Source organism: Capronia coronata (genome assembly GCF_000585585.1).
Source record: "Capronia coronata CBS 617.96 chromosome Unknown acBCG-supercont1.2, whole genome shotgun sequence".
Lineage (NCBI taxonomy): Eukaryota > Fungi > Ascomycota > Eurotiomycetes > Chaetothyriales > Herpotrichiellaceae > Capronia > Capronia coronata.
The window spans coordinates 2,410,626-2,436,381 of record NW_006912894.1 but is presented as its reverse complement, the minus strand read 5'-3'; the positions used below and the strand labels follow the sequence as shown (position 1 = coordinate 2,436,381).

The following is a 25,756-nucleotide window of genomic DNA, read 5'->3' as shown; positions in this document are numbered from 1 at the left end:
CACTCCTGTCGATGGTCTCTCTACACGAACTCAAAGCCGCCTCGATGAAGAAGTTTCGGGCTGGGCGAAGATGGCTCAAGAGCAAGTTCCACCGAAGCTGCTCAGAAGCGCCAGCGCAGGAGAGAAAGATCGTCATCGTATGTTGCTGCCATGAAAATACTGTAGGGAAGAAACGGATCTGACGTCTTTCGCAGGGACCACCAACCAACTTCCGTCGTGAAAATATCACCCTCGGTACCGATGTTGATGGGTATGATTGTTGACCTGTTCCTGTGGACGAGATCATCGAAGCTGACCCGTCATCGCCACCGTGCAGGAACACCATTCTGGTCGAGCGGGCTCGAGAGGATGCGCAGGCAATGCATAGAGCAGCCCAAGTCAAGCGTGTGAACCGATCTGCCTGACGAGACACAACTTGAACTCCCTACTAAGGGTTGGCTGGGTGAGACTTCGCGGAACCCAAAGTGGAGGAGCTGAACAATGGGAATGACACCACATACGAAGGAGAATTGGCTAGGAATTGCCGCTTGCTTTGGCAATGCTTCTGCTGGAGCATGACACCGCTTCGGGGCACACCTTGTGAATAGGATAAGAGCCACAAATACCTGCGGAATCAAAGCATCAGATTATGAACATTGGCACGTCTTCCAGCCGTGACTGCTTGTCCTGCTCCTCAGCCTTGCGTTTCAAGAAACCATTTCGAGCCGCTCGTGGAGTCGGCCGCGGTCTGCGCATAGGCAAACCCAATTCGTCCATGCCATCCTCGAGAACAGCAGGCTCCCGGCCCAGTCCAGATGAAGATGCCGCAGCACTCTTTTTGACAGATGCCTCAGATCCTCGTTGAGCAGAGGAATCGTGTCTCCGGGTGGGAAGCTCACTGCTCAATACGCGAGAGGTTAAGCCAAAACCGTCAGTCATACTCTCACTCTCGCCTGGAGGTGTTCGCCGTGGCTTTCTGGTAATATCAAGCCCATCCTCGTCCTCGTCTTCCTCGTCATCCTTGTCATCAACAGCGTCCTCAATGAAGTCGCCACCACTCTGCCTCCTGGTGAAGCCCATCCCGGCCTTGGTCTTGCTCGACATCCTCTCCATACCGATCAGAGAAGTCTTCTGCTGGACAGTGTTCGCCATTAGCGGAGCAAGACTTGTCCCGGACCAGAGATCGACCACTTTGTCCTCCGCCACCTCCGTGTCCTCCTCGATCTCTGTAGGCGTTGGCCCCAGTACCTGCTGCAGAGTGTTCTTCTGCTTCTTCTGCAAGGTCATGCTCTTGAGGCGGTTCTTTGTCTCCTTGGACATGGGTGAGGTTGGTTCCGGAAGGGCTTTTGGCGCCGCTTCACGAGCTTGCTTGACCAGTCTCTTGTACTCAGCATGATGTAGATGTGCTGTATAAGACTGAGCAATAGTCTGAAACTCGTCTTCCACCATAACGTATATGTCGTCGCCGTCGTATCCTTCTCGCATCAGCCTAGCATGCGCCATTAGTAGAATTCGTTGCAGCTGGGATTACACCTACTCACTCGAAAGCTGAGGGCGGCGCTCGCAGAGGAGAGGAAGAAGGTGATTTCCCTGCACGGTGTTAGTCCAGCCCGTAACTTGTAGCCTCGTTGATACTCACAGCCGGGGCGTCTCTCGGGTGTTTTCTGCTGCCGGCGGCCTCGCTCATGAACGGTATCTTCCTCAATTGTTTCCTCCTCTGCTTCTAGGGATGCTGTCTTTTCCGCCCTTTCCACCTTCGCCCGTGATGGCTGAGCCAGTCGCCGGCGCTTCGCTGGAGTCGCCTCATCATCAAGCTCCCAAGGCAAAATGCGAGCCATCGTCTTTCGGTGAAGGGTAATCGCAAGTTGGGCTCACGGTGGGTTCGCGCGTCGTGGATACTTTTTTTCAGCAGTTACCTTGTACATATTTGCATCGGAGAGTGAATGCACAAGGCAGTGAGCGGATAGTTGCAGGCAAACTGGAAATGTGTCTGATCAAAGAAGTTACTTATCAAAGATAGAGGATTGCCTTAACTCCGATCAAACAACACCGTAAATACTGCCCGAGGCTGAGAGCAAGTGCCCCACTAGTATTACAGTCGTTGAAAGTGATCACACAGACTGTTTAGAAGCGGCGAATGCTACGTCCAGTACGATGCAACAATCATTCTAGGGGAAGAAGCATTGTTGTGAGCACATACTCATGCTTTTTCTGGTTTCTGCAAAGATTGGTCTTAAGGCCTTTCGCCGCCTGCTAGCCAGGGGTATCATTTTCGAGAATTCTCTGAATAACTGCATTGTCCATGTGCAAGCCGCCCGCTCCCATTGTACCGTACTCCATGATCGTGATGAAAACTGAAAAGTGTCTGCTGAGAGAGACTCCGCAAATCGTAGACGCAGCTTCTGTTGTGCCCAGTAAATGCGCTCCCTCTCTACCCTTCATCAGGCCACTATGCCTCGCCGGGCTTCTTGGAATTGCAACTGACAATCTTGACCTTGTCCGCCTGGAACTCTTGCCCACCATCACTTTTGAATCTCACGTCTTTGACCAGGAATGTCCACACATCGTCGCAGAAACGGTAGGTCTCCAAGTGACCCTGTGGCCTAGGTCAGTAACCATGGGCACAGTGTGTAGATGTTCTGAGACTGACCTTGAACGTGAGTCTAGACTTGACCTTCTCCGCCAATGTGTCCGCTATCGCGCGATCAAAGTTGGCAAGAATCTTCATAGCCAACTGTGGTTCGATCCGGCCATCGTTGATTAGGTCATCGATGGTGTCGATGAGCGCTTCACCGATACTGCACACGAAATGTTAACATCTGCACCGACGTAATCATACAGAGAATGGGGCTTGGAGCGGGACAAGACGCTGAACAACCACGAATCTCGCACCGTAACCTACCTGCTGCCCCGGTACAGTTCGTAGTACTGTTGACTCGCCGCCATCTTGATCGCCCTCACTAACCCTCCGAAAACCAGGACCCAGAAGTGCTTCGGATATCAAAAAGGCTAGACAGCAACGAGGAGTCGTGGTCATGGATCGATGTAAGTGGACCGCATCCGGAAGAGTTGATACTTTATGAGAGAAGTCCGGCCTGAATGATGAGAACAGTGCAGTGCCAGAGGTGATAACCCCCACTGCACTGGCGCTCCAACTCTCAGTAGGCATAGTACACTCTAATCCAAATTAGTACTAGGCTAGACCGCCTATTCGCAGGAGGCTGAGATCCGGCCAGCTCTTATCGATTACCCATGCAATTGATGGCCGCTCCATTACTTCATAGCACCACGGCGGCGGACGGGGTATATATGCCTCTGATGACATCTACCTCAGCTTCATACGCCATTGTCCTCCTGTCTTGAACTGGGCTCATAAATCCGCCGCTATATTCACTGCTGAGTTTACGAAGTATTTGGTTTCCCGGGTGCAGAACGTGACGCAATGAGGGCCCTATCTGTCGCTGTGTCGCGCACCGCAGTTTTATATCCGCGGCCTACTAGTACACTGGGATTCCAGCGATGGGCGTCCACCTCGACATCCCAAACCACCTCCAGCACAAAGTCCGACAATGCTTCTGAATCGGCAGCGAGGCAAGATAAGATGGAGAAGCTCAAGAAGGTGCACAAGAGCATGGCAGAAGCAGACGATGAGATGCGCAAAGCCATGGAGAATTTGGCTGGTGATGGAGGAGAGGCTGGGCTCGAACTGGAAGATGGCAAAGCCGTCTCCATGAAAAGAGGCGTTCGAGAGAACATGTTCAGGTATATCTGAGATACAAGGACAACCAAAGTTCGGGCGCCAGCAACGCAGCAAAACAGTGCCTGAAAAGGGTGATGGGATGAATGAGATTCATTCCGGGGTATCATGCTGTTGTAACAAATTCGACACTTCCCGACTACCGACTACCGACTTTTAAGCTCACACTCAGATGCTCTCCCTATTGTACAGATCATCGATATCATGTACAAGATCCTCCACGGAACTGCCTCCGGGACAGTCGTACCACTCGCCGCCATCACGAATACACCTTATCTTGCCCGCCAGTCTCACTGTGCAGCTCTTTGTCACGTTGTTCTCTTGACTCCTGAGGATGCTCGAGCGAAGCAAGCCAACGCCCTCTCCTTCTTCACTAATGCATGTATTGAGCTTTTGGAAGTCGACTCCATGCTCCATAGCGCAGTCCTCGACCAAATCTCGCTGCGGGATTTCTTGATAATCCGATATCATGCAATTCGCGAAACCCAGCCATACCTTTACATCGGCGTATACATGGGCGGCACAGAGGAGGATGACGTTACCAAGACATTCGCCGGGGCCATGTTTGCAGGAGACAGCATCCGAATTAGGATCAATACTGAACACGTATAAGCAACGGCGGTCTAGGCGCAATCATGATGGTACTTACCTTCCAATAAATGACATTGTAAAGTTGACTTTATCGCTGACTTGTTCCATTGTTGGGACCACCAATTGACGTAGACAATCTTTTGCATCGGGACATTTGGACATGACATGAATCTCTAGTGGTACCTCATTCCCGTTTCGTGCTTCTTTGAGCGAGTCTGGACCATGCGGTGTCAAGGTAGGGTTATAGTGGTGATGGCAGACGAAGGTGGCGCGAAACAAGGAAAGCGTCGCGAGTAAGATGAGGGCGGCAGGTAGTATACGTGTGACGAAATAGTGCCTTCGAGGTCGCGACTCAGCGGCTGGTCGCTTTCTGTGTGTTTCCGGGCGCGGGTACAGAGGTACCTTCTCCTCCAGATACAGCGGCTTCTCGACGTCCATGGTGGAAGTGCCGGAGACAATGGGACACTCCGGAAGGTTTCGTTGCTCGAACACAACCGCAGGCGACGAAATGATGGATTGCAATCACTTGGAAACTAGGGATTCTCAAGCATGGAAGTCATCTTGGTACATGAATGCACAACTTGAAACACGCAGTCATCACAATAGCAGTTGCGGGCAACGGTGCGCGCAATGACACATCCAGCCGGAAGGGCATGTTCAAGTTAACCCTGCACTGACAGTGCAACACTGGCACTGGCACTAGCAACGGCTGCGGGCGTTGGCTTGGCACCGCTTGGTAAACGCAGCAACATTCGCTGGCAACACAGCTGGGTGAAAATGCTCAGTCTGGACAGAGAAACTCCTTCGCTCAATGCCGCCCCTTCAGTCAATAAATGTACTTCGTTTGCAAATTTGCAATGCCAATGAATGGATCATGGGTTTCTGCCATTTCGTGTCATGTCAAGCTACAGCCCCGCCACGACTGGGCTCATGCCGAGCCTGCTGCATACCGCCTGGGCATTGTACGAAAACATGGTTGCTCCATGCACTTCCTGCGGAAAAACTACCATCTTGGGAGGCAGTTAGGCAGGGACCTAGTTCGCAGAAAGACCAGAGTGCTGCTACAGCTGCATGATCCTACACTGGCAGGACGTTACTGTGAGCATCGGCATCCACCCAAGATCCGCCTACGCCGTTATCGCAGGCCACAACATCCTCGGGCTCGTTCAAGTCTCCCCCAAGCGGCAGCGCAGTCCTGGAGTGCCATGTGGCAGCAGACCCTCCACTGCATCCCACCAAACTGGCCCGGTTGCCATGAAAGGACTAGCAGGCGGTGGTGGCTCATTAGGCTCCTCACAAGCCGCCAGGCTCCCTCGAAATCGGGAGGCTACCCAGTCTAGCCTACCCGGAACCCGCGCCCTTGTGCCGTTCGGGTCTGTGCGATGCCGGAAACAATAATGATCAATTAAAATCATCAATTGTCAATGGCCCTCAGGGCTGGGGAGATTCTTGGAGACCGGAGCTGAACCAGTGTAGCGCAGTCACCAGTGCCCTGAGTGCGGTGCCTTGAGGCTGGCTCATCATTTTTTCCCCTTCTTTCTCAAAATCACTTAGTCCCTTGTTCCTTTACTCTCCAGCGTCACATCCGACTCTAGGGTCGCATCTGAGCGCCAGAACAACGAAACGACATGACTTACTGCGATCAACTCCTCGCCTGTTCCGTATAATCTATCAAGACTGTACCAGACAGCTGCAGTGCCTCATCTTCCAGCAAGTTTCACCCGACGGAAAAAACACTTTTCATCGAGCAGAGACCATCAGTTCTTTACGGTTGTCGTTTCTTCCCAATGCTGACTCGGTTGCCTCGCACGTGAGACGATCCCCTCTTGTGCAACCCTCAACGCTTCCTTTGGGTGTCATGTCAGAGCTGGCCTCAGTTCAATCGGCCAGCAATGGCAGTCCGCCGGCGGATGATCTCGAGCAGGAACTCGACAACTTCCTGCAGCCGTTGGCTATCGATGACTCACTGGTCCACAATTTGGCCTATCAATTCTCCAAGGTCTACGAAGAGCTAGCCTTGCACTCGGAAGAACAATTTCTGCCCACTCCGGTGACGAAACTACCCTCTGGCCGGGAGACTGGTCAATTTCTCGCCATTGATGTCGGTGGCACCAACCTGCGTGTTGCCTTTATCGAATTGCTGGGCGACGCCGCCACAGAGGAACGCCTTCCCACCGCCAATGGCGCGGAACGGTCACGTGAGACCATCCGGAACGCACAGCGACCTCGAGTACGTCGGACGCTGGAGAAGGCATGGCCTATTGGAGAGCACCTGAAGATGGACAAGACCGAGGATCTCTTCGCCTGGATCGGGGATTGTATCGCCGAGGTCGTGGGTGATAGGCTCAGCTCAGATATGGGCAAAGTCCCTGTCCCGGAAGAATTGGCCATGGGCATTACTTTCAGCTTCCCCATGATGTAGGCTTCCTGGCCGCCCCCGTCTGATGTGCGCTGACATAGTCGTACAGCCAGACCGAACTCTCATCTGCGACCCTAATGCCAATGGGCAAAGGGTTCACCATCAGCTCGGATCTGGACCTAGGGTCGACTTTACTGCAAGGATACGCACGACACACTCGACGGCAGTCGCCCACAAGCTCCTCACCTCGAACAAAGAGAAGGAGACTTGGATCACTACCGCGACTGAAGATCGCAGCAATCACCAACGATACCATTGCCACTCTCGCCTCGCTTGCTTATACCGTCAAGTCGCTGCCCAATTCGCGGGTTGCGGCAGGAATTATCGTCGGTACTGGGTGTAACGCCACAATTCCCATGCCATTCTCGAAACTGGGCGAGGCCAAGGTCGAATCTATTCGAAAGAACAAGCCTGATGCTACCGAGACGGTAGTCAACACGGAGATTACGATTGCAGGAGCATGCGGACCTCTGCAAGCAGTCACAACAGAATGGGATCGCCAACTGGATGCGGCATGTGCCCGACCAGGCTTCCAGCCGCTTGAGTACATGACAGGAGGCAGGTATATAGGCGAGCTGATCCGGCTCATATTTTTTGATTATATGACCAGAGCGCACAATCCGCCCGTTTCCTCCGCTTCATTGCCCGCCACGATTGTCCACAGTTACAGCTTCACCACGACGTTCGTCAGCGCAGTGGTTGCACGAGCACGGACAGATTCCGAACTGGCGGGCGAGTTGAAGCGCCGGATCCCTCCGCCCGAATCTTCGAACTGGGGCTGGACGCCGCACTCGGCCGGGGCGCTGCGAAAGATCGCGCATCTCGTCCAAGTCCGCTCTGCAGGGCTGATTGCTGCTGCAACAGTCGGCCTGCTCACCACAGTAGGTGAGATCGCACTGACCGAACCCGGCAGCCCTGCATCACTACCGGATGCGGTCATGACAGCGGACAGCAAACCGCCGTCGCCCAAGCCCAACTTTGCCACTTTGGCGGACGATGCTCGAGATGGATTGTCGCCGGTGCCCGGTGCAACGGCGTGGAAGTCAGGGCCAGAGGAATTGGTGGTCGCTTACACGGGAGGGATCATCCAACATTATCCGAATTTCAAAGAACAATGTCAACGATTCATTGACCGACTTGTGATGAGGGCTGGACCCCAGGATGGTGGAAAGAGTGTGTTCCTGCGAGAATCAAGGGACGGCGGCATCATTGGGGCCGGCGTTTTGGCCGGCATGGAAGCGAGCGAGCACCAGACGACGGGGTCGTAGTTGCCAGCACTCAGACATGATGGCCCAATTTTGCTTGAACTTCAAGTCAGCTGCCTCGAATCTTATGCCACGAGTGAGGCAGTGAGCATCGGTTGAAGTGTTCCAAGAGAGCTCTTTATTTTGAAGGAACGATCTTTGGAACGAACCCTCGGCTCGACTTAATTCTCCTACGAGTCTGAGTCGGGGCGTTGTGCCAAAGTTTGGTTCAAATCTGCTTGGCTAGTTCAAGTTCAAACTGCAGTGGCTCTCACCTTCTACTTAGATCCTCCTTCAAGTTCCTCACCATCACCCATGTGTTTCTCTGGTTTTGCTAAAGGGCACTTAAACATCAGACTGGCCGAGGTGTGTCCTCCCTTCTTCAATGCGGAATTCTGGCCATGTGCCCATGGATGGTCCTTGTCCTCCTTGACCTCGAGTCCTCGCTACCCATCTCAGTCGTCCACCAATGGCCAAGCACGGAACCTATGCCCAGAGCTCCAGGCCAGTCGAGGAATGCAAGGTTGTTCAGGATCATTTACAAACACGCAATCGTGCTACCGGACGTTTAATGCTGTCCCCGTCGAGTCCAGGCCATTCTTGAAGATGGCGGGGTTGGAGTGAAACGAGACAATGAGAAGGCGGCCACGGGTTACACCATGTTGATTAGCCTGGCAGCGTATGAATATCCAGGAATAATAGACAATGGGCAAGGAGGAACATTAAAAGTCGTCGCATGTTTCACATTTCCCGGACCTGAGAACATCCTATATCTACTTCATCAGTACAAGAGGAGCACCAGGCAAGCTATACTATTACTATTTGTACACTGCTGCTGCCGTCACTGCCGCACTGTGTGATGTACTGCCAGTGCATGTAAAGCACCGCAGACGATGGCTAGACCGAGGCGGGCCAATGCACCGAATTGTGCCGTAAGAGAAAAGGCGAAACTTTCAGCCACCGTGGGTCGCAGCCCTCGAATCCCTGTAGCGGCCCCGAATTCTTGCAGGTTCCCCTCAAAAACACCGCCGGGGGAAGCAGGACTAAGCCTGTAGCAGCTAAACCGACCGCCAAAAGATCCCAGGATCAGCTTCTAACAGGCTGGAGGATTGTGTGTGGCTCCTGAGGCCCATTCCTTTCGCACAGCGTGATCACCTCTTGATTTGCGGAGTGCGAATTCCCCGTCATCGTCCCCGTCACTCCGGTACTGAATTTTCCGCGCTGTTTCTGCAGTGAGTCCCTGTACTTACCTGCCCTAGAACCATGGCAGGGCATCCTGACTGCGCTCGTTGTCAGGAATGTGAGACCTGCTGCTGCGTGGAACTGAACGCTGTTGGTCCAGCTTCCTCTTCTTCCTGCCAAAGGAAACCCTCTGCTGCTGCGACCACTACTCGTCAACAGGTAGGAGTAGGAGGACATGACTATGTTAAGCCAAAAGTCCCTCTTGCTCACATCTCGTCATTCTCACCTCTTTGCGGAGTGACCGATCTATCAATCGACCTCCTCTGACTTCTGGGATCATACCTGCCCGCCAACATCGCCGTCCTCAACGGAACCACGGCACTGTCTCCTCGCTCTCCCCCTGACCTCTTTCTTATCTTCAGTTCCAGATCCTTCACTCGGTCCTCTCGCCTTGCCTCTCTCCCGCCAACTTACCACGTCTACCTCACTTCGTCCATCACCCACCAATCCGCGGCAACCAGATCAGACTCCGCCATGCGCATAGCTGCACACCTTCGCTCTTGATGGGCCCCTTCTGCCCTTTATTTCCACCCCTTCCGCGCTCTGACGGCTTCCCCTCGAGGTAGTCGCAACTATGAGCCCAGTACCCGGAGTTCACAATGGCTTGCACACTCCATTGAGGCGGGACGAGCCCGAAAACCCGAACAACCGATCCTCTGACCCCAATGGCCTTGTGTTGGAGGCCTGGGCTGAAGGTTTTATGGTGGGATCGCTGATCATCATGTCCTGTATTACGCTGGCGAACATGCGCCGAGGCGTCCTGCTTCACAAGTTGATTTTGCTCGAGGTATGGCCAGATCTCCGACTGATTCACTCTCTCTTGTGGTATAGACAAGGTGCTGACGCGGCGTTCCTTGACAGCTCATTCTGGGTTACTGGCAAGGGTTCTTCATACTGTTCAACCCGCCTGTCTATGCATGGTGGCTCTCCGTCGCTGCCGCGCCTCTCAATATTTCTTGGTCCTTACACAATGTGATCGCGTGGATGAAGTTGAGGCCTTTCCTCAGCAGGACTGTCAGTCGTCTCTTCATCGGCACCGTCATCTTGGCCCAGCCATACTGGGTTGTCGAGATATATGCCAACTTTACCTACTTTCATAATATCAACACCATTTTCCTGCGAACGAGGCCGTGGGAGGCCCTGTGTCGTGACCCTTGGTGGATCCTAGCCGCCTGTCTTTTGATTTACAACATCAAGACCAAGTACGATTTGACTGTGACTCAGATTATCCGCATTTCCCCACGATTTGCCGTCATGCTCGGAGCCATGGTCCTGAGCATTTGCTTCATTGTTCTGGATGTCCTCTCCGTTACTTCCGCGTTGAAATCGGTCCTCCCGGTCGGCATCAATCCTTTTTGGAAGCTGAGTTTTGTGTTCAAATGTCTGACGGATTCGGTGGTGTTGGATGACTTCAAAACCGCTTTGGACCGACTGAGAGCGTTCAAGATCAGCCGGCTCGGCAGCTTCGCCGTAGATGGGGCCGACCTCCGGAATAAAAACCACAAAGAGGATGTCAACGGAGCCAACGGTTGGGGCAGTCCACCGCCGACCGGCGACAGACCCCAGCCGCTGGCCACTCTACCGGCAATGCCCAGTCCAGATGGTGACTACCCCCAGCCACGGTGGGAGGAGCTCAAACAGGGACATTCGCATCATGTGGAGGACGAACAGTATGCCGTCGTTGCCAGGAATGCGTCCCGCGACCGTGACCCCGAGGAAAACGGGTTCGACACGATTGATTACGCCGATCCTCAGCGCGAGGCCAGTGACGCATACATGCTTCAACCTCAGACCAGCTCACAGGGCTGCCGGTTGTCAGCTGACACTACCGACGCATATCTTGACTATGCCATGGCTGTTAGGCAGATGACCAATGATTCCATGACACAACAGCGCAGAAGAGAGGAAGCCACACGGTCGGGTCGGTGACCTTGAGCAAGCTGTGCCGGCTTAGTTCCGGGATGGTCAAAGAATCTTGAGGCATCGACGAACAGGACACTCCTGGCTCTCGCCTGGTTGGCGGCTGCTCAGTCCTGGTGTGGTTGACAGTACGGCCAGTCTCCAAGGAAGTCAGATAGAGCGAGTCCTATGATCAGAGAATGGGTTTGCCATTGCTCTGATTGACGATGGGCTCCCAGAGCTCCGGGGTCTGTCATGCTGTCGTTGTTCGCCATTGTTCGCAGTGCCCCGCCGACTTATACAGCTTTTCACGACATGATGATGCCCATGTCTACTATATCCGACCTAGATATACATCAGAGAGTGCCAAAGCCACCCTCACTCAGCCTCAGCATGCACCTCTAGGCCAGAGATTGTGCAAAGATGCATATTATAGCCCTGTAGGGCTGTCCGTTCCGTCGATGGGAACACCTGGAGCCAGGATTAGCAGGGAGTCGATACCGGCTTTTGTGCCGATGAAGAGATATGATACCCTATGTGTGAACACATAACATACCTATCAATAAGAAATCATGTTTGATACGGATATTGCCTGTCATTCATTAAGAGTTGCATCGATCCATATCACAAGGGAATCTCGGTTAGGATCCCCTGATCATAGAATCATCTTCCAGAATTTCCAGGTCCTTGTCTGTTCCCGGCAGGCAGCCAAGAAACGACATGCCGATCAAGTACCTAGATGTATCTACATGTAGGTATGTACCTTACCTTAAATCTTGCATGGCCTAGTAGCAATATGGTATCTGAGATAAGGGTCCAGATAGCAGATGGCGGGCCGTTGAAGCGGCAGCCGTCCATGGGCTTGGCGGCTCCATCACCAGACACGTGAACGCGTGCCTGCGCGGTTCCAGTTTACTGCCACTGTGTACATGCAGCGATTCTGGATCGCCGGTTTGCTGATTTACAGACATCCCCCATCCCATCCCATACCACATCCGCCATCTCACTTATTACCGTCCCCTGTCTTCAGCATTGCAGTGCCCTAGGAAGATATTGACTTCCTGGCAAATGTCGGTTCTGCGGAAATCTCGTGTCTTTGATCGTTGCACTGCGGCCCCATGGATGTCCTGTTGCCGAACGCCCCTAACGGGATGCCCAGTCCTGCCTTGCTAGAGCCTGTCGACCCTCTCCTCGTCCTCGAGCACATCGTCAGTCTCATTGAAACGACCTTGGGTGCGGCCCGCAGAGAACTAGAGGCGGTCGGTAGCCTGTTGTCGAAGACCAGTCACGCCGATTCTTTGAGCAAATGTGTCCATTTTGCGCAGGACCCTCAGGCTACCCTCTATGCGCAGAAAGATGTCAGAGAAGAATTGGTTAATGGCCATGATGACACACCGGGTCAGTTGTCCTGCATTGGCTTGGACGAGACTACTGATACCGTTTCCACAGAAATCGAACATGTCTATACCCTCTCCTCCGAGTTGTCTCCTGCACCTACGACAGTCGCTTCAATCGCCTTCCTCAAAGTGTCCGGGCCGCTCGATGGGCGGAAATCAATTGCCAGTCAGATCATGGTCTTCAATCTTCCGGGATCATATCGGGTCGATGGAGACGGTCAGCGCCACAACGACGTTGCTTCCCCCTACGAGGTGGTCTATTCACTCCTGCACAATGTCCTGAGCCCCTACTTCGATGCCTATACCAGAGCAACCGGCTCGATCGACCGTAATTGGTACGATTCACAAGCGAAGAGTGGTGTTCCTGGCGCGAAGCGGCGGATGAAAGAGTTAGAAATGAGCCTGCTGCACCTCCAACAGAACACCGATATTCCCCTGGTCCACCTGCCAATGCACGAAGTGGTCGTGGAAGCTCTACACGATGCGGCAGCTCAGGGTATCTCCCCTTCTGCCCAACTGATTCCGGCTCACGTCCTCGACAACAGCACTGTTCTGAACAGTATCCAGAACCACGTCAATGGCTGGATCAAATCAATCCAGGGTATTACCAAGTTGGCCAAGGATGGGCCCCAAACTCAATATTCCGCTGCGCAGGAGATCAACTTCTGGCTGTCGCTTGAGTCAGCCCTGAACAAATTGGATGATGAGCGGAATTCGGACGGTGTCAGATTGACTCTTGACGTTCTCAAGAAGGCCAAGCGGCAACAGGCGGTGGTCAGCTTCGAAACCGATACTGGACTGAAGGATGCGCTTGATACTGTCCGCAACTACAACACTCTCATGCGGGATTTTCCTTTGGATGAATTGTCATCTGCCACCTCGCTTGGAAAAGTGGCAGAGGCCCTGGTCCTGATCTTCAACCATTTGAACAAGAAGTGGAGGCTTTGCAACTATCCGATCCGCCGAGCGTTGAAGTTGGTGGAGGGCATCTCTGAGGACATGAACGAACAGATCAACAACCTCCTCCGCGGCCGCGCGATCATGTCCCTGAGCTGGCAAGACTTCACAGATTTGATGAGCTCAGTCAATCTGATCTGGGAGACTTGGGATGACCAAATAAAGAGCTTCACTGCTGTTGCCCGAGAGATAACAAGAAAGAAGAACACCGACTTCGTGCCCGTCAAGGTGGTGCCCAGGCATGCTAAGACTCAGGAGCGTTTGCGGTATGTCAACCGATTCCGGAATGATCATGAGCAACTTCAACGTACCATTGTCAGCGTCCTGGGACCCAAAACCGGTGCGGCACGTTTGACACGGGCACAAGGCGAAAGTGGCACTGTGATTCTCGAAGAACTTGGCGATGTGGATGCTGTAGAGGAAGTCAAAGCTGCGTACGAAGTGGTCCGGCACGTCGACGTCTTGGACGTCACACCCAATGGCACAGAAGTCTGGGTTCAAGCCGAAACACAATACACAGAACGCACATCTCGCGTGGAAGACTCCATCATCACGAGGTTGCGAGATCGGCTGGGCAAAGCGAAGACTGCCAACGAGATGTTTCGCGTTTTTGAGCAATTCAACCCATTACTGGTACGACCGAAAGTTCGGGGTGCAATAGCAGCATATCAGACGCAGCTTCTGGACAATGTCAAGAATGCCATAGCTTCTCTCCATGAACGATTCAAACAGCAATATGGCGGTTCTGAAGCTCAGATGATGGCTCAGTTGCGCGACATCCCGCCTGTGGCAGGTGCCATACTCTGGGTCCGGCAAATCGAGTCGCAGTTGGATAGTTACATGTCCAAAGTCCAAGCCGTCTTGGGCGAAGACTGGATGCTCCATACTGACGGTGAGAAGTTGCAGACCGAAAGTAGCATGTTCCGGAAGAAGCTCTCAACCAGAGAAATCTACAGTGCGTGGCTCCAAGATATACAGTCTCGAGATATTGCAGTGACTGGCCGGCTCTTCACCATCCTGCGAAGCAGAAGTGCCAACGGCGCTCTGGAACTCGGTGTCAACTTCGACAACCATGCCATCTCACTCTTCAAGGAAGTCAGGAACTTGTCTTGGTTGAACTACCAGATCCCGCACCGCATTACCACCACGGCGAAACAAGCTCAACGTGTGTACCCATATGCGTTGAGCCTCATGGAAAGTGTTGCCGGGTACTTCTCCGCCGTTCGAGCCATTCAGGAGATGCCCAATGTCGCATCCCTCATGGCAGGCTATGAGAAGGAGGTGCAAACTTTGTTTTCCACGGGCGTGCGGTTGCGGTGGGATTCTTTCATCCACTCATACGAATTGCACATTAAAGGAAAATCGACCGGCAATGACTCTGCGCACGTACAGTATGTGCGAGACATGGCCACGGCCGTGACCACTCTTCAAAACAAGACTGCAACAGTGCGAGGCTTAGATCAAACCATCAGTCTGGCGCTTTCAGAGATCAAAACGTGCCCGTATACGGCAAAGAACTTCCAAAGCCAGGTGGACCTTATCCAGAATGCCGTGGATAAGATGAATCTGGAAAACTATGCCAACCTCTCCACCTGGGTATTTGACCTGAACGTTCAATTGCGGCAAGTGTTCGAGGAACGGCTCCAACAAGCGTTGCAGCATTGGACAAACTCCTTTCCTTCCCTGGATATACAGAATGCCACGCAACCGGCCTATGCTGCGCCGGAGGACAATGTCTATGATGTTCAGTTTCCCCAGCTGCAAATCGAGATCATGATGAACAATCAGACCGTGTTCGTTGAACCCCCTCTAAACTTCGTCAAAGCATCTTGGATACAACAACTGGAAGATTGGTTGGATGTACTGTGCCACTTGCCTCAAATCAGAGCTTCCCGTTATCAAGTCACCGCAGATGCTGGTGCGGCGCAGGCCACGCCGACATTTACAGATCTACCACTGCAGAATGTCGAGGCGCTGCAACAGGCGTACAACGCGATTGACAGCAGGATCGATGTCATGGCAACGTATCTCGAAGAGTGGTACACATACCAGAACCTGTGGGATCTCCGTAGCGAGCAATTGCACGAAATCCTAGGGGACGATCTTGCGCAATGGCATCAGTTGCTACAAGAAGTCCGCCACGCCCGGTCCACATTTGATACCTCCGAAGGACGAAAGACTTTTGGCAGTGTGACTTTTGACTATGAACAGGTTCAGTCGAAGATCACTCAGAAGTATGATCAGTGGCAATACGAGATCACAAGCAAGTTTGGTGGAATCCTCGGTAACCGTATGGCGGAGGTGTACACTGACATGAGGCGGGCTCGTCTTGACCTTGAAAACCAGTCACTCGAGGCCTCATCCACTGCACAAGCTGTGACATTCATCACCACTGTGCAACAATGTCGCAGAGATGCAGCTCTATGGGGTCCTGAGGTAGAAATCTTCCGACAAGGCCAGACGACCCTTTCCAGACAACGGTACAATTTTGGTAACGACTGGCTCTCGGCAAACCAGGTGAGCGACGAGTGGGATGCTTTTGAAGAAATCCTCAATCGCAAGAGCAAAGTCATCGAGGACCAGACCGACGCTCTACGGGCTAATATTGTGGCCGAAGATCGCGTCATTACTGGCCGAATTGCGGATGTTGTTGCTCAATGGTCTGAAGAGAAGCCGGTGTCAGGCAACATCCCGCCTGATGAAGCCGCCGAGCTTTTGCGATCGTACCAACTCCGGATGGAGAAGCTCCAAAATGAGGCCGAGACGGTTTCGAGAGCAAAAGAAGCCCTTGCACTTCCCTTGACAAGAGACAATGCTTTGTCGGCAGCTTTGGAGGAAGTCGGTGATTTCAAGTCCGTCTGGTCTGCACTATCCACCATCTGGCAGAGCATTAACGAACTGCGTGATACACTGTGGACGAGCTTGCAGCCTAGAAAACTTCGACAATCCCTAGAAGGCCTGGTCAAGTTGACCAAAGAGATGCCTAGCCGAATGCGCCAGTATGCTGCCTTTGAGCATGTTCAAAACGTCCTTCGTCAGTTGATCAAGGCAAATCCTCTTCTGAACGACCTCAAGTCTGATGCAATCCGGGAGCGGCACTGGCAAAAGATCTACAAAGTTCTTAGACCAAATAAGCGGTACTCTGAAGTGTCTATGACTCTAGGAGACGTGTGGGATCTCCAACCAGTCACCAGCGAAGCCGTCATTCGCGACATCATCACACAGGCAAGAGGAGAACTGGCCCTTGAAGAGTTCCTCCGACAAGTGCGCGAAACGTGGCAGAGCTATCCGCTCGAGCTTGTCAACTATCAGAATAAATGTCGTTTGATCCGCGGCTGGGACGATCTTTTCATCAAATGCAGCGAGAATCTCAACTCTCTTCAGGCTATGCGACATTCTCCATACTACAAGGAGTTCGAGGAAGAGGCCTCGGCATGGGAGGACAAGTTGAATAGAATGCATGTGTTGTTTGATGTTTGGATCGACGTCCAACGACAATGGGTCTACCTGGAGGGCGTCTTCACCGGCAATAACGACATCAAACACCTGCTGCCAACGGAATCTAGCAGATTCTCGAACATCAACACTGAATTCTCTGCAGTGATGAAGAAAGTCTACAAATCCCCGTTCGTCCTGGATGTGCTCGCAATCCCTGGTGTGCAGAAGTCTCTGGAGCGACTTGCTGAACTCTTGAGCAAGATCCAAAAGGCCCTGGGCGAATATCTGGAACGAGAGCGTGTTTCCTTCCCACGGTTCTACTTTGTTGGAGACGAGGATTTGCTTGAAATCATTGGCAACAGTAACGACACCGCTCGTGTGGCCAAGCATCTGAAGAAGATGTTCGCTGGTATTGCTGGTGCCGAGATTAGTGATGACAGCATCATCACCGCGGTGAGCTCGAAAGAAGGTGAAGTCGTCCAGCTCAGAAAAGAGGTCTCCCTGATCAAGTTGCCGAAAATCAATGAATGGCTCACTGCGCTTGACAACAGCATCAAGCACACACTGGCCGAATTACTCGGAGAGGCTGTCAGTGTATTCCGGCCCCTCTTCACGGCGCCCGACCTTGATGCTGCTTCATTCCAGGACTACATGACGAGTTATCCCGCTCAAATCATGATCCTTGCCGCTCAAGTGGTTTGGACGGACCTTGTTCGAGAATCATTGGAAGCGGCCGGTGAAGGCCTGCAGAAACTGCATGAATATGAAGCGAGGCTGCTCAGTCTGCTGGCTGATAGTGTCTTGCATGACCTGCCGACATTGACCCGCAAGAAATGCGAACACTTTATTACGGAAGCCGTTCACCAAAGAGATGTCATCACGAAGCTTATCAAGGCTGAAGCCAAGTCGCCTGGTCACTATATGTGGCTGCTCCAAATGCGCTATGTGTACGACCCCAATGCGGAACTCATGAATCGGTTGCACATTGAGATGGCTAATGCTGTTCTGGACTACGGTTACGAATACCTAGGCGTGCCGGACCGCCTTGTGCGAACCCCACTGACCGATCGTTGTTTCCTGACTTTGACACAGGCGCTTTGCCAGAAGCTTGGAGGCTCCCCTTATGGACCTGCAGGCACGGGCAAGACGGAATCAGTCAAGGCATTGGGTCTCCAGTTGGGGCGATTCACTCTCGTCTTCTGCTGTGATGATACTTTTGATTTCCAAGCAATGGGTCGCATCTTCCTTGGGCTGTGTCAGGTCGGGGCCTGGGGTTGCTTTGATGAGTTCAATCGTCTCGAGGAACGAATTCTTTCTGCAGTGTCACAACAAATTCAAAATATACAGATTGGCCTCAAAAACACCACCCACGAGCAGAAGGCACAAATCGAGTTGGTCGGTCGCCGCTTCAAGGTCAGCTCCAACACTGGACTTTTCATCACTATGAATCCCGGGTACGCTGGGCGTTCCAACTTACCCGACAATCTGAAGAAGCTGTTCAGGAGCGTGGCTATGTCCAAGCCAGACAAGGAACTGATCGCCGAAGTGATGCTGTTTTCACAAGGATTTAAACAAGCCAAGGATATCTCATCGCATGTGGTTCCTTTCTTCGATCACTGTGCACAGCGGCTTTCCAAACAACCGCACTACGACTTCGGCTTACGAGCGTTGAAAAGTGTACTCATCAGTTCTGGCGGATTGAAGAGAATCAGAATGCAAGCGGAGGACGAGAATCACGAGGATGAAAGCAGCCTCGAGCCTCAAATTATCGTGCAAAGTATTCGGGAAACTGTGTCTCCGAAGCTCATCAAAAATGATGTGAACACCCTTGTCGAAGTGCAGAAGGAAGACTTTCCCGGCGTCGAATACGTTCCCGCCAACATGTCCAAGCTTGTGGAAGCAATCAGGGAGGTCATGAGAGAAGAACATCTGACAGAGAGCGATGCATGGATGACCAAGATTCTTCAGCTCTATCAGATTCAAAATATCCATCATGGTGTGATGATGGTGGGTCACTCTGCCGCCGGCAAGTCCACGATATGGAAAGTGCTTCTACAAGCTCTGCAAAAGGTCGAGGGCGTAGAAGGTGTGCATCATGTCATCGATCCGAAAGTCATGTCAAAAGAGGCCTTGTACGGAAATCTTGACAGCACAACCAGAGAGTGGACCGATGGACTATTCACGGCAATATTGAGAAAGGTTGTGGACAATTTACGCGGAGAAGACAGCAAGCGGCATTGGATCGTCTTTGATGGCGATGTTGACCCGGAATGGGTGGAAAACCTCAACAGTGTGCTGGATGACAACAAGCTACTCACTCTGCCAAACGGTGAACGATTGAATCTGCCGCCGAATGTCCGCATCATGTTTGAGGTCGAGAGCTTGAAGTACGCAACTCTGGCCACCGTCAGTCGTTGCGGTATGGTATGGTTCTCTGATGATACCGTCAGTCCGTCATTGATGGTCGATCATTACTTGCAAACGCTCGCCAATCGTACATTTGAGGATTTGGACGATGAGATCAAGGCAGCAGGCTTGACTGTGAAAGCACAGGACACACAGCGGCATATTGTCGAGACCCTCCGAGCCCTTATCAACCGCGACGACCTTTTATTCAAGGCACTGTCAGCCGCTGCAAGCCAGCGGCACATCATGGACTTCACAGCTGCAAGAGCGCTGGAGAGCCTGTTCAGCTTGTTAGCCAAGGGCTGTCGAACAGTGTTGGAATACAACATCTATCACACCGAGTTCCCTCTCGACCTCGAACAGACCGAAGCATTCATCTCGAAGAAGCTTTTGCTGGCAACGGTCTGGAGCTTTGTTGGCGATGCGGCTTTGAATGTTCGAAAGGAATTTGGTGACTTCCTCACAACAATGACCAATGTCGACCTCCCCAACCTTGACAGCTCCACATCTCTCATCGACTACGATGTGACCCTACCTCATGCTCAATGGGTGCCATGGCAGTCTCAGGTTCCTACGATGGACCTGAATACTCACTCAATCACACAGACAGACGTCATCATCCCAACGGTCGATACTGTCCGTCACGAAGACGTTCTGTATTCGTGGCTGTCGGAACACAAACCACTGATGCTGTGTGGGCCGCCTGGATCTGGTAAGACGATGACACTCTTCAGCGCACTTCGGAAACTGCCCGATATGGAGGTTGTAGGCTTGAACTTCTCCAGCGCTACGCAGCCCGAGCTTGTGATCAAGACTTTTGAGCAATATTGTGAGTACAAGAAGACTCTCAATGGAGTGGTACTCTCCCCGACACAACTCGGACGATGGCTGGTGATATTCTGTGACGAGATCAATCTGCCGGCCCCGGATAAATACGCAACTCAACGTGCGATCAGCTTCTTACGGCAGCTGGTTGAGCAGAACGGGTTCTGGCGTCCATCCGACAGAGCTTGGGTAAGTCTAGAACGCATTCAGTTCGTCGGTGCCTGCAATCCGCCCGAAGATGTAGGGCGTCATCCTCTGGGAGCTCGCTTCTTAAGACATGCACCAGTGGTTATGGTTGACTATCCTGGCGAAGTCTCCTTGAATCAAATCTACGGGACTTTCAACAATGCCGCTCTCAAGGTCGTACCAACCTTGCGCGGATTTGCCGATGCCCTAACCCGGGCAATGGTCGAGTTTTATCTAACGTCTCAAGCTCGCTTCACCCCGGACATCCAGCCTCATTACGTCTACTCGCCGCGAGAGCTGACTCGGTGGGTCCGTGGGATCTATGAAGCAATCGCTCCCCTAGAACACCTGACTCTGGAAGGATTGATCCGCATCTGGGCTCATGAGGCGCTGCGACTTTTCCAGGATCGTCTTGTCGAACAGGAGGAACGGGCCTGGACCTCTGACATGATCAGACAAACCGCACTGGAGCACTTCCCCACGGCGGACATTGACCAAGCGTTACAAGGTCCGATCTTGTTCTCGAACTGGCTTTCCAAGAACTATGTGTCTGTCGAGCAGGAACAGCTTCGCGAATTCGTCAAAGCTCGCCTCAAGACTTTCTGCGAGGAAGAGGTCGATGTTCCGCTGGTCCTGTTCAATGAGGTCCTCGAGCATGCTCTACGTATCGACAGAGTCTTTCGTCAGCCTCAGGGGCATCTCATCCTGATTGGCACCAGTGGTAGTGGTAAAACTACGCTGTCGAGATTTGTTGCTTGGATGAATGGCTTGAGCATATTCCAGATTAAGGTCCATGGCCGGTATTCAGCTGAGGACTTTGACGATGACCTTCGAGGAGTTCTGAGGGCATGTGGCTGCCGTGGCCAAAAGATTTGCTTCATCATGGATGAATCCAATGTGCTGGATTCAGGATTCCTCGAACGGATGAATACACTTCTCGCCAACGGAGAAGTTCCTGGACTTTTCGAAGGAGACGAATACTCGGCTTTGATGACAGCTTGCAAGGAAGGAGCACAACGACAAGGGCTTCTTCTTGATTCGCAAGAGGAGCTCTATAAGTGGTTCACCCAACAAATCGTTCGCAACCTACACGTTGTCTTTACGATGAATCCTCCTCAAGAAGGCCTGTCGTCTAAAGCTGCAACGAGTCCGGCGCTTTTCAATCGTTGTGTGCTCAACTGGATGGGTGACTGGTCTGATCAAGCTCTCTTCCAAGTCGGCTATGAGCTTACCCAATCAATCGATTTGGACAAACCAAATTTTACAGCTCCCGACAGTTTGCCCATAGCATACCGCGACATCTCACTTCCGGCGTCACATCGGGACACAGTCATCAACGCGATGGTGCATTTCCACTATTCTGTGCAAAATACCAATGACCGCCTGGAAAAACAACACGGAGTCGCGACTTATCTTACACCTCGACACTATCTGGACTTTGTGACACAATTCCGAAGACTTTTCCAAGAGAAGCGCGCAGATCTCGAAGAACAGCAAAGACATCTGAACGTGGGTCTGGAGAAGCTTCGGGATACGGTCGACAAAGTACGGGATCTGAGAGCAAGTCTGGCCCAGAAGAAGCAGCAGCTTGAACTCAAAGATGCGGAGGCGAATGAGAAGTTGCAGCGCATGGTGGCAGATCAACGAGAGGCAGAGTCAAGGAAGACGGCCTCGATTGAGATCCAAACGGCATTAGAGAAACAGGAGAAAGAGGTTGCCAGTCGCAAGGAGATTGTGCTTGGTGATCTAGCCAAAGCCGAGCCAGCCGTGCTCGAGGCTCAACGGAGCGTCAGCAACATCAAGAGACAACATCTCACTGAGGTCCGGTCCATGGCGAACCCACCATCCGGGGTGAAGCTTGCTTTGGAATCAGTTTGTACCCTGCTTGGCCACAAGGTTGACAGTTGGAAGAGCATCCAGGCGGTGGTTCGGAAGGACGATTTCATCGCCAATATCGTCAACTACGACAACGAGGAGCACATGACGCCTAGTCTTCGACAAAAGATGCGCCACGACTATCTCTCCAATGATGACTTCACGTTTGAGAAGGTCAACCGCGCCAGTAAGGCCTGTGGTCCTCTCGTGCAGTGGGTCGAGGCCCAGGTCAACTACTCCGAGATTCTTGACCGAGTGGGGCCATTGCGTGCTGAGGTTGAGCAACTGGAGGACGAAGCGCTCCAAACCAAGGCCGAGGCCAAGGCAATTGAAAACACCATCATCAAACTCGAAGAGAGTATCAGCACCTACAAGATCGAATACGCCGCCCTCATCAGTGAGACCCAGGCGATCAAGAGTGAAATGGCTCGAGTTCAGACCAAAGTCGAGCGCAGCCTTCGACTGCTAGACAGTCTTTCGTCGGAACGGGTGAGATGGGAAGCTGCTAGCAAGTCATTCGAGACGCAGATTGAGACGCTTGTGGGCGACGTGGTCATTGCATCGGCATTCCTTGCATATGCAGGTCTGTACGATCAGCAGTTCCGAAAGACCATGGTTGACGACTGGCTGCACCATATGTCTCAGTCTGGCATCTTGTGCAAGACGGAAGGATCGGTTCTGGGATATCTCTCGTCAGCCGACGACCGCCTACAGTGGCAGCGTCACAGCCTTCCTGCCGATGACTTGTGTATGGAGAATGCGATCATGCTCAAGCGCTTCAACCGGTATCCCTTGATCATCGATCCATCGGGTCGAGTGACGGAATTCCTCAAGCAGGAACATCAAGGCCGGAAATTGACCGTGACTAGCTTTCTGGACGACACTTTTACCAAGCAGCTGGAAAGTGCCCTGCGATTTGGCAATCCAATCTTGATTCAAGATGCGGAATATCTGGATCCCATCTTGACCCACGTACTCAACAAGGAGTACCAGAAGACCGGTGGGCGTGTGCTCATACAGCTGGGCAAGCAAGAGATCGATTTCTCGGAACATTTCCAACTCTATCTGTCCACGAGGGACCCCTCGGCCAGATTCGCTCCGGACGTGTGCAGCAGGACGAGTTTCATCAATTTCACGGTGACTCGAAGCAGTTTGCAGACTCAGTCGTTGAACGAAGTCCTCAAAGCGGAACGGCCAGACGTGGACAAGCGCCGCACAAACCTGGTAAAGATGCAGGGTGAATTTGACACCAACCTCAGACAGCTGGAGAAGAGACTTCTACAAGCTCTCAACGAGTCCCGTGGCAACATTCTCGACGACGACAACGTGATCCAGACCTTGGAAACGCTGAAGAAAGAGGCAGCCGTTATCACCAAGAAAGTCGCCGAAACAGGAGGTGTAATGGCAGAAGTCGAGCGCATCACTCAAAGCTACGGCCGCGTTGCGAATGCATGCAGTGCGATCTTTGCTCTGCTGGAACAACTTCACCACCTGAATCACAGCTACCGATTCTCTCTGCAGTACTTCATTGACATTTTTGATTCCGTCCTGCACCACAACCCGCATTTGGCCAACAAGAGAGACCATCAGGAACGCGGCGAGATCATTCTGAAGGACATCTTCGTGGAGGCATACCAGCGCACCTCTCTCTCCTTGCTACAGAAGGACCGCATCACCCTTGCATTGCTCCTGGTTCGAGCAACTCCATACGACTTTGACCGCTCCGCCATGGAATTGGTCTTTGATGATCGGCCACACTCTCGTGGAGGCGTGCCTAACGATGCCAGCGAAGAGGATGTTCTTGCCGCGGTAAAGAGGCTTCCAATCTTTGATCAGAGCATCCTGGACCCCAGCAGCAATGATTGGAGACAGTTCCTCTCTTCCGAGCGTGCTGAACAATGCGTACCGGCGATCTGGAGCAATACCGACAATATCATCGATCAGAATCTTTACAAGCTCCTGCTCATCAAACTGGCCAGACCGGACAGGTTCCTGCCGGCAGCGGAAGAACTGGTCATCAGTGTGTTTGGCCCAGAGATCTTCCAAACCACGGATGACTTGGGTGCAATCGTCCACCAAGTCACAGCGTCGGTACCGATTGCTCTCTGTTCCAATCCCGGGTTCGATGCCAGCTACAAAGTGGAAGCGCTGGTCGAGAAGCAACACGCCACATGTGCCAATGTCGCCATGGGCTCTGATGAAAGCGCTGCCAGTGCAGATCGAGCCATCACCGGTGCTGCGGCCAACGGTACCTGGGTTCTGATCAAGAACGTCCATCTTGCGCCACAATGGCTACAGAGTCTCGAGAAACGTCTTTCGGCCCTCAAGCCTCATCAAGACTTCCGATTGTTCTTGTCGATGGAAACGAGTCCCAAGATCCCGGTCAACTTGATCCAGGCATCGAGAACGCTCGTGTATGAACAACCGGCAGGCCTGCGGGCGAACATGAAGGACACATTGACCGTGCTGTCGGATCGAGGTGCAAGAACCCCAGTGGAGAGAGGTCGATTGTATCTGCTGCTCTGCTTCCTCCATGCCGTTCTACAGGAGCGACTGAGATATGCACCGGCTCTAGGGTGGAAAGGACTCTGGGAGTTCAACGACAGCGACTACGAATGTTGTTCATTCATTATCGACTCCTGGATCGACGCCATTGCGCAAGGGCGGTCCAATGTTGCCCCTGTGAAACTGCCTTGGGACTTGATCCGCACTTTGATCACCGAGATGTACGGAGGCAAGATTGACCACGAAGGAGACTTTGCTCTACTGGGGCAGATGGTGGCGAAGATCTTCGACCCGGCAGCTTACGAGAGTGACCATGAGTTGGTGTCTGTGTCCGATGCTGACGGGGGCTACGCTCTGAAGGTCCCATCGGGGACGACCATGCGCGACTTTCTGGCCTGGGTGGACGTTCTGCCGGAGCGCGAGCCGCCGGCCTACTTGGGACTTCCTGCCAATGCGGAGAAGTTGTTGTTGATGGGCCAGGGACGCGAGACGGTTGGCAATTTGGCGCGCATTGTGGATCTGCTGGAGGAAGGGGAGCAAGCGTCGTCAGAGAAGGAGCCAGGTCAGGTTGCAGACAAGGCATAAGAAGAAGATTGGACATGAGGTCGGTTGGTGTCTGTCTACACGCTGGTATGCGATGCCCTTGCGAGTCGATTTAGAGCGTTGGGGATCACATCAGGATTATTTCTTTTGTTTGGATGGAGGCTAGAGGCTTGGGACGGTGGAGGTTGGGAGAGTTATATCCCCTTGTCTCGTACCCCCTTTCTCAGGGTCTTCTCAGTGTTTAGCGATTGGCGTTTGGGTGGGTGGGCAGGATCTGCTGTGGACAAGAAACGTTGGTTTGCGATACTGATATACCGACCGTCTTGCTTGTGGTGTAGATACGAGGTAGAAGTACATACTCTGTCCGAAGTATTGTAACATGTTACTATAACTGAACGTCAGCGATTCTATTGCATGATGGTATCAAGCCAGCGCTCAGGGATCCGAGGGCCAGCCGCGCAGTCTGATGCTGCCTGTATTTGTCTACAGATTA

At 52.7% G+C, this 25,756-nt stretch overlaps 8 protein-coding genes across 8 annotated transcripts; 5 read left to right on the top strand and 3 right to left on the bottom strand.

Moving 5' to 3' along the window:
- Positions 1-44: 44 nt before the first annotated feature.
- A1O1_02543 (uncharacterized protein) lies at positions 45-404 on the top strand (the record flags this gene model as incomplete). The annotated part of the gene is made up of 3 exons (XM_007723454.1): positions 45-137; positions 195-250; positions 317-404. The coding sequence occupies 3 exons, from the start codon at positions 45-47 to the stop codon at positions 402-404; spliced, it is 237 nt and encodes a 78-aa protein (XP_007721644.1).
- Positions 405-621: 217 nt separating this feature from the next.
- Positions 622-1,464, bottom strand: A1O1_02542 (uncharacterized protein; the record flags this gene model as incomplete). Its single annotated transcript, XM_007723453.1, has 1 exon — positions 622-1,464. One exon carries the CDS (start codon positions 1,462-1,464, stop codon positions 622-624), a length of 843 nt encoding a protein of 280 aa, XP_007721643.1.
- Positions 1,465-2,428: 964 nt separating this feature from the next.
- Positions 2,429-2,925, bottom strand: A1O1_02541 (transcription initiation factor TFIIA small subunit; the record flags this gene model as incomplete). The annotated part of the gene is made up of 3 exons (XM_007723452.1): positions 2,429-2,575; positions 2,630-2,777; positions 2,882-2,925. 3 exons carry the CDS (start codon positions 2,923-2,925, stop codon positions 2,429-2,431), a joined length of 339 nt encoding a protein of 112 aa, XP_007721642.1.
- A 496-nt stretch (positions 2,926-3,421) lies between these two features.
- A1O1_02540 (uncharacterized protein) lies at positions 3,422-3,751 on the top strand (the record flags this gene model as incomplete). The annotated part of the gene is made up of 1 exon (XM_007723451.1): positions 3,422-3,751. One exon carries the CDS (start codon positions 3,422-3,424, stop codon positions 3,749-3,751), a length of 330 nt encoding a protein of 109 aa, XP_007721641.1.
- A 153-nt stretch (positions 3,752-3,904) lies between these two features.
- A1O1_02539 (uncharacterized protein) lies at positions 3,905-4,765 on the bottom strand (the record flags this gene model as incomplete). Its single annotated transcript, XM_007723450.1, has 2 exons — positions 3,905-4,334; positions 4,386-4,765. The coding sequence occupies 2 exons, from the start codon at positions 4,763-4,765 to the stop codon at positions 3,905-3,907; spliced, it is 810 nt and encodes a 269-aa protein (XP_007721640.1).
- Positions 4,766-6,185: 1,420 nt separating this feature from the next.
- A1O1_02538 (uncharacterized protein) lies at positions 6,186-8,014 on the top strand (the record flags this gene model as incomplete). The annotated part of the gene is made up of 2 exons (XM_007723449.1): positions 6,186-6,745; positions 6,796-8,014. The coding sequence occupies 2 exons, from the start codon at positions 6,186-6,188 to the stop codon at positions 8,012-8,014; spliced, it is 1,779 nt and encodes a 592-aa protein (XP_007721639.1).
- A 1,792-nt stretch (positions 8,015-9,806) lies between these two features.
- Positions 9,807-11,161, top strand: A1O1_02537 (uncharacterized protein; the record flags this gene model as incomplete). The annotated part of the gene is made up of 2 exons (XM_007723448.1): positions 9,807-10,019; positions 10,094-11,161. The coding sequence occupies 2 exons, from the start codon at positions 9,807-9,809 to the stop codon at positions 11,159-11,161; spliced, it is 1,281 nt and encodes a 426-aa protein (XP_007721638.1).
- A 1,088-nt stretch (positions 11,162-12,249) lies between these two features.
- A1O1_02536 (dynein heavy chain, cytoplasmic) lies at positions 12,250-25,305 on the top strand (the record flags this gene model as incomplete). The annotated part of the gene is made up of 1 exon (XM_007723447.1): positions 12,250-25,305. One exon carries the CDS (start codon positions 12,250-12,252, stop codon positions 25,303-25,305), a length of 13,056 nt encoding a protein of 4,351 aa, XP_007721637.1.
- Positions 25,306-25,756: the final 451 nt, after the last annotated feature.